Raw genomic sequence first — 17999 nt, 5'->3', positions numbered from 1 at the left:
GGCTTCTGGCGGGGCGAGGGCCCGTGTGAGGGCGGCGGGCGATCGCTGAGGCGGCGTAATGTCCTCCGAGGTGGCCGCACGCAGCGATGCCAAGAAGCTGGTGCGCTCGCCCAGCGGCCTGCGCATGGTGCCCGAGCACCGGGCCTTCGGCAGCCCATTCGGCCTGGAGGAGCCGCAGTGGGTTCCGGACAAGGAGGTAAGTCGCGGCCGCCCGCCAGACCTGCGTCCGCGCCCCAGGACCCCGTCGGCGCCCAGCGCCCCTCCGGTCCGCGCCCCGGGACCTCGCCCCCAGCCCTGGCTCGGAATCTTCGTCCGCTCCCCACGACCCCTGTCCGCGCCCCGGGCTCGCCCTGTCTCTCGGACGCCCCTCCCCAGCCCGACCCACCCTCTGCTCTTTGCTGGCCTCCTCTGGCCCCAGCTGCCCTCCCCGGGGCCCCTCACGGCCTCCCTCGCGCACCTCTGCTCCGCGCCACTGGGCTCCTGCTGCCCGCGCTCGGCCCCGCCCGGGGCCTTGGGCACTCTGCCTTCTGCCTGGTTCCCTCTCTAGGGGCTCCGGTGTCCCCCACCTCCCCGCCTCTAAGTTTCTGTGCCGCTCGCACGGACCTCCCTTCCTGATGTGCCCCAGGCTTTGCCCACCGGGAGGTCACTTGTGAATTGCACGACCTCGGGGGCAGCGGAGCCTCGTATTCATTTATCGTACAGACCTCTCTGCTGGGGTTCTCCGGGTGAGTGGACGTGGTGGCGGGTGGCGAGTGATGTTGGCGCAGAGTCGGGTTGGAGTCGGAGTCTCCAGGTGGCGAGCAGAAGCGCGTCCGGCGCGGGGAGCTGCACCTGCTTGCAACGGCAGGAGCAGCTGAGGCTGCGAGAAGTTGGGGTAGGGAGGCCTCGAGCTGCCCTGTTGGCGGGGTGGGCGCGGCACCTTCTGAAGGCCCTTTTGTGTCCTGCCAGGGACTTGGGACTCCATCCCATAAGTCAGTAATTGTCAGCGCGAAGCCAGGCAGAGGAGTTCATGCATTCCTGTAAATCGGAGATGTCTAAAAGACATCCAAGTGCCGTGATTTTTTGAAATTAAATGAATTGGGGTAACATTGGTTAATAACATGATATAAATTTCATGTGTACAACTTTACAGTATGAATATCTGTGTACCCTGCTGTGTACTCACCGCGGGAAGTCTGGTCTCCTTCCCTCACCATGTATTTGGCCCCCTTTACCCTCGTCGTCCTCCCCCACCCCCCTTTCCCTCTGCTAAACACCATTCTGTTGTCTGTGTCTATGAGCTTGTGTGTTTGTTTTGTTTGTTCCTTGTTTCATATCCCACATTAGTGTGACCCCATCAAAGTGCTGTGATTTTTTTTTTGAAGTTCTTTAACTTACAACCCCGTTAGTATTGGATGGACTGCTTTTCCTCTCCGGAGAATCACTGTTACAGGTGGCAGGTTTTCAGCGGAGGATTGAAATCAGGTGTTTTAATGCAGTGGGCGGAGAAGTGCCTGCAGCTGGAGGCAGGGCAACCCGGAGGAGGACACAGCCGCCCAGCCCTGCCCCTTGGTCGCTTTCTGATGCCAGCCCTGGCCCTCCGCCTGTAGATGGCAGCTGCCTCTGAGTTGAGAGAGGCCAGCACACAGGGAGGGTCGGAGTCGCCCTGGACACGAGGCAGTCGTTGGGGTGTGGGTGGTCACTGAGCAGGGCTGGCCACGGCCTCCCTGGGTTTCTTCTCCCCGTTGACGCATTTTTCTACATTTCTGCCCTTGGCACTTGTACTCTTTGAACACACAGGATGTAACTTACCTCACATCCCCTCCCTAGTTAGTGCTATTAAAAGATAATCAAAGGGAAAAAAGGCAAGAGCGTGACTCTTGTCCTCATAAATGAATATGTCACCAAGTTCCCTTAACTGTTGCAGTGAGGGAGCCGGGCAGATGTTATCGGGTCAAGGAGAAGTCGAGAGAGCTCAAAATGACATGGGAGGAGGCCGGTGAATGACTGCGAAGATAGAGGCCAATTGGTCTCTTCCATCATGGGAAAGGGGGCCCCAGGACCTTGGGGGGGGGAACGGGACAGGCTGCATATCTGTAGGTATCTGCAGTTGACCCGGAAGTCACCTGGAGGGCGTCACCCACAGGCCAGGCCAGTGAGTCACAGCATTTTTCCATCATTACCCACTCCCCCAGGAGCCTCTTTAGACATTTTTTCTCCATTTGATCCCCCCATGAAATTTTCAGCCAGGTGTGCTGCGCAGCTGCGTGGGCCTGCACGTGTGTGTGGGAGCACACATGGTCGCTCAGCCCTTTGGGTGTTTCCTAAAAGAATTTTCATGTTTCCCTGCATAGTTGCCTTTCTTGGTGGGCCTTGGGTGTGGAAGTCAGCGCTGAGGTGTGTCCCAAGCCCAGGCTGTCTTGAGAACTCTTGTGAGATTCTGATAAAGTTGGGTTGAAATGCTTGAATCTGTGGCACACCCTCCTTCACGGAAGTCTCATTCCAGTGTTGGCAGGGTGTCCCTCGAGAACCCCCGCCCCGCCTGTTAGAACTATGAATAACGGGGGTCTGAACAGCCAAGGAAAGCCCTAGGAGCCCAGTGAGCTTGGAGGAGGGGGACCTAGTGAGGGTGGACGACTTCTCTGGGTTTGAGGAAGTATATTTTAAAACATATTGGGGCATGGTCCTAGAGTCCAGAAATAACCAGAGTGTTCTGGAGGAAAAGAAACTTGGAATGGAGCAGTTTGGGCTGGAGATCAGAATCAAGTCTGGCCTTCATTGGCCAGCTCACGGGGAGGGTGTGGCACACGTACTGGGGGACTCGCCGAGCGACACTATTAGCTGCCCTCTGCCGTCCAGTGTTCCCAGGACGCTAGGATCAGTGTGTGTGGGGAGGTGACTCCCGCATGGACAGACCCACAGGGAGAAACAGGTTTATTTGTGGTGCTTGGGAACAGGCGGGGCGAATTGGGTAGGACATGGCATTCTGAGCTTCCGCCCACTGTCCCCCCACTTCTTTGCTGTGCAGATTAGTGTCAGTCGTATCAGTACACGGTCCTCCATTTGTCCTCTGGCTCCGTCTTCCACTGGGTCAGTGTGAGGCCAGCCCATTCCATGTCTAGTGAGTACTTACGAGGGCCTGACCCTGTGCCGGTTATTAGCCCACGGGGACACCACTTAAAGTGCTGGAAAACTGGGGGGGGTGTGTGTATGCATCTAGCTTTCAGCTTCTCAGAGGGGTTCCCACCCCAGATAACTGAGGATCGCTTCTCTAGTGTGAACCCCAAGGGTTCTGCGGTCTCTGCCCCCAAGAGCTTGTGGGGCAGGGAGGCAGGTGGGACGTGGGAGCTCCATGGAAGCCTGGGAGTGATCTCGGGGTCTTGACAGACTGCCCTCAAAGTGACGAAGGCAAAGGAGAGTGGGCTTGGGGCTGTGCCCTAAGGACTAGGCACAAGCACCCAAAATACTGAGTCTTATCCTTGCAGTCCATGCGGGTTTGCACCCCACTCTTCTTCCCCGCCCAACACTGGGTATAACCAGGAATGACAGTGCAGTGCTGTCACTGTGACGCTGGGACACTCTGTAGGTGCAGAGCTGGGGAGAAGAGAGCACAGGTGTGTCAAATAAAAAGCAAGTCGGGACGTAGGTGAGGATTTCGTTCCACAAGGTCAGTGCACAGGGCGGGGTGGGTGCACTGCTCAGGAGGGAGGAGGCCGCGACCTGAGATTTGCAGGCCTCCACAGTCAGGCAGAAAGGGGCTCTCCTGGAATGGGGGACCCGGGCTTGAAGAGAACGGGCTGGGGGATGAGCAGATGGAGGTGGAAGTAGGGGTACAGGCAGTGGGGGTGCAGGCCGTGTGACCTGACAGCAGATCAGGGGTGTACCCCGCAGGTCAGCCTGTCTCAGGCTGAGGGGGGGGTGTCATAGTTTAGGGGCTCCTGGGAAGGAGGGAAGCTTAACTAAAGTGGTAAGTCAGGTTAGCGGGCATTTTGTTCTGAGTGACGAGTGGGGACAAACAGGCCAAAGACTGAGGTGAAGCACGGGAACGGCTCCATGTGCAGCCCTGGCCGGGCTGACCGGGCGTCTGTCTCATCCAGGTCGTATGCAGTTCTTTGCAGAACACTTTCCCAGAACACTAACGGTGGGGGGTTCAGCTGTGAGGGGCCCCGTGGCCCGTCTGCTGGCCAGGAGCTGCTGCTGGGAGAAATGGGGACAGCAGGCGGCCACAAGCGGTTCCCAGGCCTGCACGCCCATCCTGACAGGCCTGTACGTTGTCGTCGAAGTGACCGCGCACAGGTGTGTCTGGTTCGGCAATGCTGCAGTGACCCCCCCCCCCGCCCCCGCGGGAGCAGCCGGGGCCTCCGTCACCCCCTCCTCCCTTGCTCAACCTGTCTGCTCCTGGATTCCTGGGCCCCGGGTGTCCAGCATCCCAGTGGGCCCCTCATTAATTGATAAGTTAAACCTGTGACACGGATTCATTTTATATTTGTAGGAGTTAAGGTTTTACTCTTTAAAAAGGGTTAGCTTTCAATAAAGATATTTATTTTTAAGACTTATTTGTTTTTGAGAAACCTAAGAAATGGTCTAGTGTGAGAACCTGGGGTCACCCAGCCAGGTGGGAGGGCATGACTGTCCTTTGTCACACTCCAGTCTCAAAGGGAGGGTAAGCATGTGTCTTAAAACTTTACTCTTTTTATAGTAACTTTTTTTTCTGAACGTTCCTTTAAACTCCCCAAACCCTGCGTATTTGGACTATTTTACCTTTGAGGGAGAGACGCTGCCAGCTGTCCTTTGGGGACGGTAGTGGTTCTGAAGAGTTGCCCTGGGCACCTTTGGGGGCAGCGGGTCAGCAGAGACATGAGGCCTTCCAACAGCTCTGTGCCCGGGGCCCCTTCTGATCTGAAGGCTTTGACCAGGTCTGGTGCCCTGGCCCTTCCTGGGGTCTTTTCCTGCTCGTGGCTCTGGTTACAATACCTGCCTGGGCCTGGTCCCAGCCCCGTTGAGGGGAACAGCAGGGAGCTGGCCGCAGCCAGGGGAGAGTGCTGGGTGCTGGAGCGCCTGTAGCCACCCAGGGACCCTTGGATGCCGTCCCCCGGAAGCCAGCTTCCTCCCTCCTGTCTGTGCCATGCCCAGCAGGTGTGTGTCTGCTCTGCAGCCTGAGTGAGCTGACCAGGGCCCTAGAACATGGGTCCCCACCTGTACCCTCGCCCAGGCTCTTTGGTGGGTCAGTCCCACAGGTCTCACTCCTCCCTGGTGACTTGACCTGGCCTGCCCTAGCGGTGAGGGCAAGGCTGGCATCTCAGATACCTGTCCCCGCGTATGGTGGAAAGAGCTGGGTCACACCTGTTCTCTGGACTCCGGTACATTCTGTCTCCCCAGGGAGCAGTTCCTGGGAGCCTCGGGTCCCAGGGGGCTGGGCTTTGTTTCCTGTGCTGTGGCTCAGACAATTTGTTAGGTCCTTGGTGGTCATTTTACTCTCACATCTTCACCCATTGCTTTATTTCCTTACTCAGTTCTCTTTTCATAAATTGCTCTGTTGACAACTTTAAAACTTTTTCTCAGGGCAGCCATTAGCTCAGTTGGTTAGAGTGCGGTGCTCTTAACAATAAGGTTGCTGGTTCGATCCCTGCATGGGCCACTGTGAGCTGCACCCTCCACAACTAGATTGAAACAACTACTTGACTTGGAACTGATGAGTCCTGGAAAAACACACTTAAATAAATAAAAGTTTAAAAAAACAAAAAACAAAATTTTTCTCAACAGAATATTACTTTGTTTAAAAGTCTGTTTTCTTTTTTTTTTTTTTTTAAAGATTTTATTGGGGAAGGGGAACAGAACTTTATTGGGGAACAGTGTGTATTTCCAGGACATTTTTCAAGTCAGGTTGTCCTTCCAGTCTTAGTTGTGGAGGGCGCAGCTCAGCCCCAGCTCCAGTTGCCATTGTTGCAGGGGGCGCAGCCCACCATCCCTTGCGGGACTCGAGGAATTGAACTGGCAACCTTGTGGTTGAGAGCCCACTGGCCCATGTGGGAATCGAACCTGCAGCCTTCAGAGTTAGGAGTATGGAACTCTAACCGCCTGAGCCACCGGGCCGGCCCCAGTTTTCTGAATAATCTTAATTAGTTAGAGAAATAAAAAACTTCTATTTTTAATGGAGCACATTTTAAATTCTGTGTGGTCTTACATTTAGAAATTGGTCTTAGAGTTTCTAAACACGGGAGCCTTAGAGTAACTCAGGGCCCCGTCTCGGCCATGCCGCCTGGGGAGGCCTCGGGGAGCTGTCACTTGCCCTGGGACCTGGTCAGTCCTGTGCGGCTTTCCTGTCTGTCCAGCCTCACTGGTTACAGCCCCATGGAGCTTTCTCCACTGGATTCTGTGGCTGGCGGACATCTGGGGTCATGGGAGACTGTGGCCCTGTGCACACACCCGGAGCCTTCCAGAACTGACAGCAGTGGGAGGCAGTGGAAAGGCTGGGCGGAAGCAGCCGCAGTGCAGTGAGCACTAGCCCATGCCTGAAGCTGGCGGGGACTCGAGATGGTTCTGGAAGGCCAGGGTGGGCCAGGCTCATGTCCAATTCCAGAAAGCAGCTTAAGAGCAAAAAAGAAACAAGAAAACGTTAGTCACAGGATCTTGAAAAGCTCAGACACCGCATCCAGTGCTGGGAGGCCACGTAGAGCTGGGTGGGGCTGGGCTGCCCCTCCCGCTGCAGAGTGAGGTCTGGAAAGGCCCAGCCTGGACCCCTGTGCTTCCACAGCAGAGGGCACACCGGCTGAGGCTCCCAGCCTCCTTCCTGGAGCATGTGTGGGCCCTGGGCGCTGATCGTGAACTTACTCAGAGCGGCTCCCTTGTTCGCCTCGGAGGCCGGGCCCCAGGACAGGGCAGTGCAGAGCAGGGGCAAGTTCCATCCTGCGAAGGGAAGGCCCCGGGGACAGGCCTGTTGGCCCCGGCCGCCTGACCGGCCTGCACTGCTGACCCTTGGGGCCACATGGCCTGGTCTGTCTCGTGAACCCTGGGGCAGGCGCGGTGTTGCTGTCACGGTGCCAGTGGGCTGAAGTTGCATTTGTGTCCGGGCGCTGCTGGGACAGACCGACCATCGTCTGGTGGTGGATCTGAACCGGCTCTCAGGTCAGGCTCTGAGCTTGGAGGAAGGCTGGTTTGGGGGTAATGTGGCTGTCTCGAGTCCCTGGACCTCGGCACCTGGAACAGGGCTGCACTGCTCAGTCCCCACTCTGAGGGCGTCAGCCTTCTGACCACCCGCGTATGCGTGCAGCTTCTCCTGCCAGCATGGCCAGCCCCACCGCCAGAGCCCCGGTGAGTCCTGCACTAGACAGCACCTGGCGACTCAGCTCTGCTGCAGCCTCTGCTCCGTGCTCCAGGACTCGGTGGCCAAGCAGAACTGGTGCTCGGCTCCCGCAGCCCAGCAACTCCCTCTGCTTCCTTCCTGCAGTGGGGCCATCGTGTCCTTCCTGCAGTGGGGCCATCATGTCCTTCCTGCAGTGGACCAGCAGTGCCATTTCATGGCGCTGACCCTTGGCTCCAGTCACAGGCTAGGGAGTCCCTAACGTGACTGGTCTGAGCGTGGTGACGGAGGCACAAACCACCACCCACCCGGCATGACCCGGGCCACTGGGCACCCAGTGTTGTCCCATCAGTGCCCTCGGGCAGCCCCCACACCGCGGCCCGCTGGGCACAGCCACCCGAGCTGCTGTGGGGAGGGAGGCTGGCTTTCCCACACACCTTAGCCCGGCCTCGGCCACTTAGCCAGTGACAGAGCGGGGCTCTGATACTCGGTCGCCTTCTCTCCTAGTGCCCAAGATGTATGCAGTGTGACACCAAGTTTGACTTTCTGACCAGAAAGGTGAGCTGAGGCCCTCGGGCAGAAGGGGACCACAAAGACATCTTCCCCCAGGGCCGGTTCCCTGGAAGCATGGCCCGAACCCCTGTTCGTCCCCGTGGGTGGGCTGCCTGAGAGCTCAGGAGACGGCTCCACACCCGTGGGACCCGGGGGACATCCTAGCCGTGGTTCATAGAGCCTGCCGTGCCGGGCACCCTCACGGCATTCCTGTCCTCTTACCGGCGGGTTCCATGCCCGGGCCGTGTCGGGAGGTGCGTGTGCCCGGCTCCTGCTCACGGCCGGCCCCTCCGTCCTCAGCACCACTGCCGCAGGTGCGGGAAGTGCTTCTGTGACAAGTGCTGCAGCCAGAAGGTGGCACTGCCGCGCATGTGCTTCGTGGACCCGGTGCGGCAGTGTGGCCCATGTGCCCTGGTGTCCCACAAGGAGGCCGAGTTTTACGACAAGCAGCTCAGAGTGCTCCTGGGCGGTAAGCCAGGTGTCCTGCCGGGAAGGGCGAGGCGAGGACAGGCTGGCTGTGTTCTCACGCTTGTTTTTGTGCCCCAAGGAGCCACTTTCCTTGTAACTTTTGGAAACTCAGAGAAATCAGAAACAATGGTTTGCCGTCTTTCCAACAACCAGAGGTAAGAGGCAGAGCGTTGCGTGGTACCGATGGCTTTTGTCACATCGAGTCCTCGTGTAGCGTGTTTGGACGCCCTTGTTTCCTAGGTACTTGCTCCTGGATGGGGACAGCCGCCACGAGATCGATTTCGCACACATTTCGACCGTGCAGATTCTCACAGAAGGCTTTCCCCCTGGAGGTAAATGCTGCCTGCCCTTGGCTAAGTGTGAGACGTGGTGCCAGCCTAGGGGACTTTTGGGTGACACAGCAGCATTGGGACGGGTACCGAGATGCCTGCCTGTCCTGCTCTGTGAGCTGTTTACCAAGTGGCTTTAGGAACTCGCCAGGTGAATGAGGTGCTTAGCGTGTAAAATGACTGAGGAACGTGGCCTGCACCCAAGACAAAGCTCCACGTGCAGGTAGCGTCCCTCCAGGGACTGGAGTTGGCTGACTGGGCCCTCCCCGGCGCGGCCCAGCGTCTGTGCAAATGAAACTCCTTCCCGTTCCTTGGCGAACTCCCAGAGCATGTGGCCCCGTCTGAGTCTTTCCAGCTGAGTGCGCGCTTCAGTAGCGTCTCCCGTGAAAGTGGGTCGGCGCCCGCAGGGTGCTGCAGAACTCATGTGACTTAACCGCCCTGCTTTCTGTTTTCTGATCCGACTTGATTGTTCTTCTCTGCTGCCTGCCTACCTTCCTGTCTAGAGAAAGACATTCACACTTACACCAGCCTCCTGGGGAGCCAGCCTGCCTCTGAAGGTCAGCCATGCCCCTCGCTCTGCCCCCATGCTGCGCCCCGCCTCTGCTGCTTGTCTGGGGTTCCATGCCAAGGGCCTCTGTGAAATGCACATTCCCTTCTGTGGTTGATGGAAAGAGAGGGGTGACTGGTCCATGACATAGGCGTCTAAAGCACAAATGAAAACACCCCAGAAGAAATGTATTTAGTGGCTCAGTTCTTCTACCACAAGGGGGGAAGCGTCACCCAGTGTGTCAGCTTCTTGTGGGTCTCCGCTGGCCCTGGGCAGGCTGAGTCCGGGGATCCGCTCCCCCAACACCTTCCTGCCCCTAGCAGTCGCTCACCGTGCTCTTCAGGAGCCTCAGGTCCCTCTTGGGGTGCCAGCTCCCAGTGTCTGAGCCCCGGAATGATGGCGAGAGGGCCAGGCCAGTGTTTTGCCACCCCTGCCCCCTTGGTGGCACCAAGCTGGTTGCCTGTGGCAGGCTGGTAGTTAAAGGCATCCTGGGGGTCAGCCCAGGTGGTCCAAGGCCAGGGAGGAGGTCACCACCCCAGCTGGTCTGGTGAAGCCTCTCTGGCCTTTCTCCTGGGTAGGGCCCTGGGACTCTGGCACTGTGTGCCCCCTTAGGGCAGTTTTAGGAGTCCACTGAGTCACGCCCAGCCAGGTTTTCTAGAACCCCTATCTGCAGCACTGCTTCCCATGGGGTCGGGCCCCTGAGGGGCCTGCCCGCTAGCCTGTCAAGGGCCAGCCAGACTGTCACAAAGTGCAAAGCAGCCGGAGACAGGGACCCATGGTCATGGCTGTGTGCCAATAAAACTACTTACGAAGCAGCTGGTGGGCAGAGCATGGGAGGAACTCCTGCTGGAGCCCAGTTGGGACAAGCCATGCTGACACGCAGGTGGGAATGTGACAGGTTAGTTGAGGCGGCCTCTGGGCCCTGGGGGACAGCACTTTACAGTTGCGATCGCTCCCGAGGTCAGCAGGCCTTTCCCAGCCACAGGGTGCGCCCCCTGCTGGCCTGTGAGAGAGTCGGGCCCCCAGTCTCAAAGTAAAAATCTGTGGGTGAAGTTCGCTGCAGCTTGGTCTCCACGGGCCTCTCCTGTTTCGTGATGGGGAGAGCCATGTCGTGAGCGGTTGGTTCTCAAGGCAGATGTTGGAACAGAGTTATCGGTGGAGCCGCTGGTCCTGGCCCAGAGACGGGCAGTGTCCCAGCTGGCTGGTCCCGCACGTGCATCTTTGTGGGAGATCACCCACCAGGCACCTGTCGGGTGCCAGGCCTTGCCTGCTGTCCTCTCAGCTCTGACTCCGGTTCTCAGGGGGTGGCTGTGACGGCCGGGCCTGGCGCCGGTGCAGACAGGTGTGCTTGGGCGGAGCTGCCCTGCTTGTCAGGTTTCCTGAGGGCTGGAATCCCCACCTGGACTAGGAGACGCAGCAGCGTTTCAGCGCAGTGATGTGGTGCGAATTATCTGTCCCGGGCCCTAGAGGGCACCAGGCCAGGTGACTCAGGCCTTTTCCCATCCTGTGACCTTGCTTGGGGTTCCCTTTGAGCCTTCTTACCTGGTCTCCCTCCTCCAGGAGGTAATGCGCGGGCCACGGGCATGTCCCTGCAATACACAGTGCCCGGGGCGGAGGGTGTGAACCAGCTGAAGCTGACAGCCGGGGAGGACGCACATGCCAGCAGGAGGCAGGCGACTGCATGGCTGGTGGCCATGCACAAGGTATGGCAGCAGGCCTGGCTGGGGTGCCCAACCAGCCCCAGGACCAGGCCTGGTCCTCCGTGTTTCTTTCTGGTCACCTTGCAGGCCGCCAAGCTCCTCTACGAATCTCGGGACCAGTAAGCGCACACGGGCTGGCCCATCAGCTGCGCCCACGCAGGCAGCTAAGCCCACGGCGCTGGGAAATGCAAGTATTGGGAGAAACACGCGTGTTCGCTTACCTGGTGCAGTGTGCACACCGTTCATTAACACTCCGGACAGCTTCCTGCTTTAGTTGTGTAATTTCTTGTTGATACTTAACTAGGGGTGGGAGAGACAGCTCCACTACTGCTTAACTGGTTTCAGCCTAATCTAGACCATGCTTTTACGAGGCTGGGTTTACGAGAAGGTTCTGCCCCTCGACGTCCGTTTCATTAGTTCTTCCACAGAGACGATGTGGGCGGTGCAGCCTCCAGCCGGGTACCACCCCATGGACTCCTGTAACCTGGCACTAATCGGGGCCAAGGAACAAAACTTTGCTGCTTCACTACGGGGGAGGAGCCAGCTTTGTTGTGTACTTTTCACTTTATTAAAATAATTGTACAACAGTTTGTATATAAAGCTTGATTAAAACCTATTTTGAAAATACAGAGCCTGTATTTGCCCATCATTGAGCTTTCCTGCACGGCTCCGTTCTGGCTCCAGAACACATGACTCGCAGCCGCGGGGAGAGACACGTTTATTGTGCATATTTACATAGCAGCACCGGCTGCCCCACCAGGTGTCCATTGTTTGTCACCAGTGTGACATCAATGCTTAAAAGTCATCAGCTACAGCAATGGGCCTGTACACATTTATATGTAAATTATACACCAGACTCGTACATGGAAAATAAAGCCTAAGGGCCTGGATTTTAATGAGAAAAACCATTTCCAACATCATTCTGGGAGTTCTGAATGGTCTAGTCCAAAAATACTTCTGGAATACAAAAGCCTGTCCGTACAAGTACACGTCAGCGAAGGGCCTTACTTGCTTTAAGTCTGGAGCTGGGGCAAAGGTTACTGCAGCACGGCCGGCCCAGACGGGAGGCCAGGTGTGCCCTCCTGCCCCACAGGGGCCCATCCGACGTGCAGGAGTCCCCACGTCCACCCCACCCTGACTGACCTCAGCTCCCTGGCCCGTGGCTACAGTGTCCATGCTGAGTGACACTGAGAGGTAAGAACCAACCTGGGCAACAAGAGGCGACGGAGGGGACAGTGCTGGGTGAGGCTCCTGGCCGTGGGTCACTTGGCCTTAGGGGCCCTTGTGACTGGCTTGGAAGTCCGGCCCAACACCGTTAGCCTGCAGGTGACCAAGACCAACACCCAGAACAGGAAGTGGGGCCCCCGCTCAGGAACATCACTGGACACAAGTGTCCCTACAGGGCTCCTTTGGTAATGAAGGAGCAAGGTGTGCCGAGGAGTAAAGATGGTGGCTTTCTGTGATGTCCAGTGACAGGGGCAGGGCTCTAGCAGGGGCGGGGTACACCTCATAGCTGTAGGCTTCACTGGTGGGGTGAAGGTGACATTGAGAATGGGGTCAGTAAGAGCATCATTGGCAACCAACCAGGGGTTAATTCTAGGGCTTCTATTGGCAACAGGGCTCGTTGTTTAGAAAGCTGGGTATTTATTTGGATTTACAGTAATTGGCAAAATTCAGTGGTCTTGGAGGCAAAAATGGAGAAAGGGCCTCACCTAGAAACCTCGGGAATTTCACATTGTGGGTGTGGTCTGCTGAAGTGAGCACCATGAGAGCCGTTTCTAGCTTCAGCTTCCTGGGGAGACGGCAGGGTCCTCCTAGGGGCTCCTCGGCCCTGGCCAGCCTGTGCGGTGCTCCGAAGGGAGGTTCAGGCGAGCGTTCGCTGTCGGGGTTTGATCCGAGGGTACAACTGGGGAGCAGGGAACGGAGTTAGGACAAGGGGACAGCACTGGGCAGGAGTCAGCTCGGCTGTCAGCCTCCTCCTGAGATGCCCCCTGACTCTGTCAGCGCCCGCACCCCTCTATCTCATGGCCCTCGGTACCGCCTACAGTGATTGTCACTAACCCCCCCGCCCCCCGCCCAGGGCAGGCAGCTGTGGTTCACTGCTGGCAAGCTGCTCTGGAGTGCCTGCCGCACGCACGGACACGACAGGGGGCAACCCGCAGGCTCCACACCTCCCCATGAAAGACATTTCTGGGATGCAGAGTTCTGGTTGGGGCGAGGCTGGGCGTTCACTGAAGTCCCCCATAAGGAAACTGAGCAGGCCTCGAGCAGACGCCCTGCTGTTCCCACGCTGTGAGCCTCGGCAAACATGCCCACTGACCGGGGCGCTGAGGCGTGGAGAAGGCAGTGTCCTGCCCCTGGACCCCTCGCTATGCCGTGTTGTGACAGCCGATTTTGGGTACATGATCTCAGGAGGAAAGGTGTAGAAGCTGAGTCAGACCCTGGGAGAGCGAACCCAGAGGACTTACCCCCAGCAAGTTTTTGGGCACGTAGCCCTCCCGGTCCCCAAGACGGGCCCACCACCAGTCGGTCTCGCTTTCGTCCTTGCGCCTGAGGATGGTGATGGCGTCTCCTTCATGGAAGGACAGCTCGTCGCTGTTCTGGGCCTCATAACCCCACAGAGCGTACACCACTCCTTTGTTCATCACACCCAACTTCTCCTGCACTCCTGGGACCAGAGAGCAAATGGTCAGGTCTCCGTGGAGGACGGGCTGCAGAGCACGCCCCGCTCCAGGACCCGACCCGCGATGCTGAGGGTGGAGAGGCAGAGCCAAGGCCATGCAGCCTGACGGTCCCCAGGCCCAGCTGCTGCCCTCTGCTGAATGCCAGGTCATTTCTATGTCCCAGCGGAGCGCTGCCACTGAAGCTGTGTCCAGAGGCAAACAGGTGTGCTGTTCTAAAAGGCGTTTCTTAGGGGAAACATCTGCCTCACACCGAGAACAAACTTCCCAATCGGTGAATGAAGAAGTGGCACGGCTGCTCACGGAGGGCAGTGAAGGAGCTTCTTGTAGCCAACCAGGGACCGAGCAAGGTCACGGCCAGAAGTCACCTGTGGGGTCCCAGGACAGGCACCTCCCTCCTTCCCACACAGTGGTCACTGCCTCAGCGTCCCCAGCCCCACCGCTGGGCTTCTGTACTGGGAGCTGGGCCTGCTCCAGTTGACGGGTTTGCCCTGGGGGCCAAATGTAGGGCTGGGCCCACAGGTTCTCAAGTCAGGTGTGGGACGCTGACCCGTGACCATTCAAACCTCAGACAGAACAGATATTCTGGCTCTTGAAAAGCGTGACCCTGACTGAAGCAGCCCAATGCAGACCACGTGCTTTACTTGTCAGTGGTCACCACAGGATGGGGAGGGGGGTCCAACCCTGGCGGGACCCTGGGACAGCCTGGGCCCACACAGGCCTCTTTCCTGCCCCACTTGTGTGGGGTGCATCCCAGCAGAAGTACAGGGACAGGCACTGCCTGGCCCCCTGTGCCAACTCCCTACCCAGAGGGGCGGCATCTGCATAAACAGAAAGGACTTCCGTTTCTCAGCAATCGGACACAGAATTCTTCTGACAACATGGGTTTGCAGACGTGGTTCGGGAATGAGCTTAAGGGACAGTGTAAACCCCACGGGACGGCACACCCTGGGCTGCACCTGACGTTGAGCGCGGGGCTCCTCCCTGGCCCAGGAGTGGCCAGCACTCCCGCGGGCCCACGTACCGTACAAGAACTGGGAGCACTGGATGTAGCCCTCCTCCATCTCCTCGCATTTGTCTGCAGCCGTTTCAATGTCGCTGATGGTCGAGGCAAAAATGGCAGCGCCGCTCTCTACCAGCTGCTTGCAGAGGTGGACGCTGTTGCAGGAGGCAGCGCAGTGCAATGGTGTCCTGGGGGGAAAAGGCTGGGCTGTGCTGCTGTCCCTTCAAACATGTGACTCTTACTACCAAACTGGAGCACAGGTAGGTCTCTGAAGAGGGGCCCTGACAGATGGCCCAGCAATAGGTGTCCTCGCCCAGCAGTGCGGACGTGCTTCCCACCACAGACACACAACCTGAATGGTCACGACGGGGCCGGCTGTGTGTATTTTGCAATGAAAGAAAGCCAGGTGTCCACAGAGCAGACAGCTGCCTGAAACTGAGGGCGGGCCACACAACCCGCGCCCGCCGCAGGGAACAGAGAGCCGTCATTGGCACGCTCGCCTGCAATGCCCGTAACCAAGCACAGGGACACCCCCAGACGTGCCTTTCACAGCCCCGCCGGGTGGGGTGGGGTGGGGTGCCACGGGCCCGTCCTCACCCACGCCGCCCGGGCCTCACCAGCCGTCACTGTCCGCGGCGTTCACATTCACCCCAAAGTCCAGCAGGAACCTGACGATGTGGTGGTGGCCGGCGCAGACGGCGTTGTGCAGTGGGGTGATGCCCTCGTCGTTGGGCTTGCTGGGGTCCTCTACCTGGGACAAGGGCGTGCGTGAGCCGCCGCGCTGCACTGGTGGCTTGAAGGGCAGGGCAGGGTGCGGGCCACGGGGCGCAGCCTACCTCATAGATGACCCTCTGCACCAGGTCAAACTCCCCCTCCAGGGACGCGTCCAGGAGCAGCGCCAGGGGGTTGAAGCGGACCCGCAGCCCGCGGCCCGTGCGCTCCGAGTTGGGCTTCTTCAGGTTGGTCCGCTTGCTCTGCCGGGAGGAAGTGGCTTTAACTTACGGTGACCTGCCCAGAGCCCGGCCTGGCTGGGAGCAGGGGCCGTCCCTCCACATGCAGCTCCGTGCTCCGGGGACACTGCCTCGGGCTGGCCCTGGCCCATGAGGCACCCATGCAGGGAGCCAGGTGGGTGACAGCCAAGCTTAAGTGCTGTCAGCCCTGGAGTTACAGCTCTTTCCTACCAACTGCCAGGGGCTCCCAACCCTCTGCTCCACCAACACTGACTTCCACCCAAGGACTCTGTCTAGAAGGTTCGTCCCCCACACCCCTCCCGTTGCCTGCCCTGCTGTTCCAGAGGCAGCTCCCTCGTCAGGGAAACCTGGGGCCTCCCTGCTGGGGCCTCTAGTAAGAGCTGTGCCACCAGCCCTCGTGGGACCCATCTGTGTGCCGAGTGACCGGCTCAGGGAAGGGGGGGCCGGGTGTGCACAGCCCCACTGCTCAGCACCCAGCTGCGCAGGTGGGTCCTCCACCGGGAGGAAGCCGGGCCCTGGTCCAGGGCGACACCCACCGTTGAGGCCACCGGCAGGGGCACGGTGGGGGGCAGTGACGGAGGGCCTTGCTCTTCCCCTGGAGAGGGGGCCTCGGCCCCAGGGCTGGGGACCTGCTCTGTGGACGGGGCTGCGGCCACGTTGTTGTTGTCGTCCTCGGCAGGCTCAGCTGTTTGGTGCGTGGTCTGGGGACTGGTGAGCGCCTCTGGCTCAGGGGAGGGGAGCTGGTTGTCGTTGGCATCTGAGGCTGGGGCAGGCTCGGCTGGGAGCGGGGCTGTGGGCTGGGCGGGGCTGGCCTCCCCCAGGTTCCCGTTGGCATTGGTGTTCCCGTTGTCTAGGTCCGCCAGGGTGCCCGTGAAGTCCTGCGAGGGGCTGGGCTGGGAGAAGGGGGTGCCCTCCATGCCGCCGGCCAGGGTGTTGAAGCGCTGGTACAGCAGCTTCTGGATGTTGGGCCCGCCGGGGCCCTCGGGCTCCGTGATGGAGCTGCGCTTCTTCAGCGGCCGCGGCGCGTTGGCCAGCTTTCTGCGCAGGGCCTCCAGGTCCGCATCGCTCTGGTAGCGCAGCGGCGAGTGCACAATAGGCGTGAGCTTCGTGGGGCTGAGCGGCCGAGGCAGGTTCTCCATGGGGCCTGAGCCGCCCTCCCCCGGCGGGGCGGGGAGGTCCTGCTCAGGCTCTTTCTCGGCACTTTCCGAAGGTGGTTGGGGCTGCGATGTGCTTGTGGCCAGCGACCCGTGAAGAAACGGTAAGGGTGACGGGGACGTTGAACCGGATGGGAGAACAGGTTTGCCGTACACTGGAGGAGACACAGGGACAGAGGGCGTGAGCATCCTGCGGGTCCTGGGAGCCCGTCATCCTGTCACCAAGCACCTCTGCTGACATGAGGTGGGGCCCGGTCGTTGAGCCCGAATGTAAACCCCACGGAGCCCTCTGTTTACAGGGCCCCACTGATTCCTGCTGGAAGGTAGAGTGTCTAACTTACTGCTTTGGACAGTTGGGATGCCAGAATTGGGGCTTTTTCAAATGAGGAAAGAAAAAAAGGCAGTGGACTTGATCCCCCCAAACAAGTGGTTCTGGTTCTCTGGCCAAGAAGGACATCACCTCCGGACATGCATCTGACCTTCGGACGAAGTCCCATGGCAGAAAGCACAGGCCGCCTCAGGCAGAGTTTGCCTGGGGGCCCAGGAGCTCCAGAGAAGGGTGGCCATCTCTCCAGGCACGGGCCAGAGCCCTGCCCACAGCTAAGCACAGTGCCTCCACCTGGATGTCCCTGGGCATGGGGGGGCTGGCACCCCCAGCACCCCCTGAACCAGAGTCGGGAAGCTGCGGCCCATGCCCAAGAGCGTCTGAGGACACAAGCCCTGACCCATCGTGTAGGACCCTACGATCCGGTCAGAACCACCGCTGACCGCTGTAGGGTGGAACTGGTCCAAATCTCTCCCCAGCCTTCCTCGCACACCTCTGCCTCCAGAACTGACCTCCCCTCCCCCAATTCACCGGAGCCTCTTCTGGAGGCGGCTCCTAAAGCCGCAGACACCCCTTCGCATCACTGCCCCAGGGTTCCAGCTCAGCTACTGCCAGGAGGTGGGGATCAGGTCCAAGCAGAGCCCTCCACCTGCCATGAGGTGGGCGGTTAGGTCCAGGCAGAGTCCCCTACACCAGCTCCCTGCAGAGATCCTGCACAAGTTATCATGAAGCAGGAGAAAAAGAGGACACCCTGAAATCTCACCCTTCAGGGAGCTGGATTTCCTGAGTAACGCAGGGAGGTGAGTGCTCACACAGGAAGCCAGGGAACTGGGAGCCACCTGCATAACTGCTGTGTGCATTTCATCTTTGACCCCATCGCACATGGATGCCTAAGGCCACACTTATGTAAGAATTAATTTCAATTCTAAATGGATGTGGCCCAAATAATAAGGCTATGGAGTGGCATTTTCCTAAGTGAAAGTATGACTT

At 59.1% G+C, this 17999-nt stretch overlaps 2 protein-coding genes across 7 annotated transcripts in view; one reads left to right on the top strand and one right to left on the bottom strand.

Moving 5' to 3' along the window:
* Positions 1 to 4: 4 nt before the first annotated feature.
* On the top strand, positions 5 to 11504 carry ZFYVE21 (zinc finger FYVE-type containing 21). 3 transcript variants are annotated; one of them, XM_033107476.1, is made up of 8 exons: positions 5 to 196; positions 7787 to 7837; positions 8132 to 8300; positions 8379 to 8454; positions 8540 to 8631; positions 9132 to 9185; positions 10736 to 10878; positions 10963 to 11504. In XM_033107476.1, the coding sequence occupies exons 1-8, from the start codon at positions 59 to 61 to the stop codon at positions 10996 to 10998; spliced, it is 759 nt and encodes a 252-aa protein (XP_032963367.1). In that variant the 5' UTR covers positions 5 to 58; the 3' UTR covers positions 10999 to 11504. The 3 variants fall into 3 exon arrangements, with proteins under 3 accessions (XP_032963367.1, XP_032963369.1, XP_032963370.1); XM_033107479.1 differs by lacking the exon at positions 5 to 196 and adding an exon at positions 692 to 874; XM_033107478.1 differs by lacking the exon at positions 9132 to 9185.
* A 231-nt stretch (positions 11505 to 11735) lies between these two features.
* The window catches only part of PPP1R13B (protein phosphatase 1 regulatory subunit 13B), a 74783-nt gene continuing 68519 nt past the window's right edge, over positions 11736 to 17999 (bottom strand). For all 4 annotated transcript variants that reach the window (XM_033107474.1, XM_033107472.1, XM_033107473.1 and 1 more), the window contains exons 12-17: positions 16067 to 16839; positions 15396 to 15533; positions 15177 to 15310; positions 14581 to 14747; positions 13344 to 13543; positions 11736 to 12781 (exon numbers count right to left, since the gene is read on the bottom strand). In XM_033107474.1, the coding sequence (XP_032963365.1) occupies positions 12740 to 12781; positions 13344 to 13543; positions 14581 to 14747; positions 15177 to 15310; positions 15396 to 15533; positions 16067 to 16839 (1454 nt within the window). In that variant the 3' untranslated portion in view covers positions 11736 to 12739. The remainder of the gene's footprint in view (positions 12782 to 13343; positions 13544 to 14580; positions 14748 to 15176; positions 15311 to 15395; positions 15534 to 16066; positions 16840 to 17999) is intronic.

This window comes from Rhinolophus ferrumequinum, chromosome 6 (assembly GCF_004115265.2).
Source record: "Rhinolophus ferrumequinum isolate MPI-CBG mRhiFer1 chromosome 6, mRhiFer1_v1.p, whole genome shotgun sequence".
Lineage (NCBI taxonomy): Eukaryota > Metazoa > Chordata > Mammalia > Chiroptera > Rhinolophidae > Rhinolophus > Rhinolophus ferrumequinum.
Note: the sequence above shows the minus strand (reverse complement) of the source record. Positions and strands in the feature narration are given on the sequence as shown.

Coding starts and splice junctions, on each gene's coding strand:
- ZFYVE21 (XM_033107476.1), top strand. CDS start 59: ATGTCCTCCGAGGTGGCCGCACGCAGCGATGCCAAGAAGCTGGTGCGC. Junction 8,455..8,539: donor CGTCTTTCCAACAACCAGAG/GTAAGAGGCAGA, acceptor CTTGTTTCCTAG/GTACTTGCTCCTGGATGGGG. Junction 9,186..10,735: donor GAGCCAGCCTGCCTCTGAAG/GTCAGCCATGCC, acceptor TCCCTCCTCCAG/GAGGTAATGCGCGGGCCACG.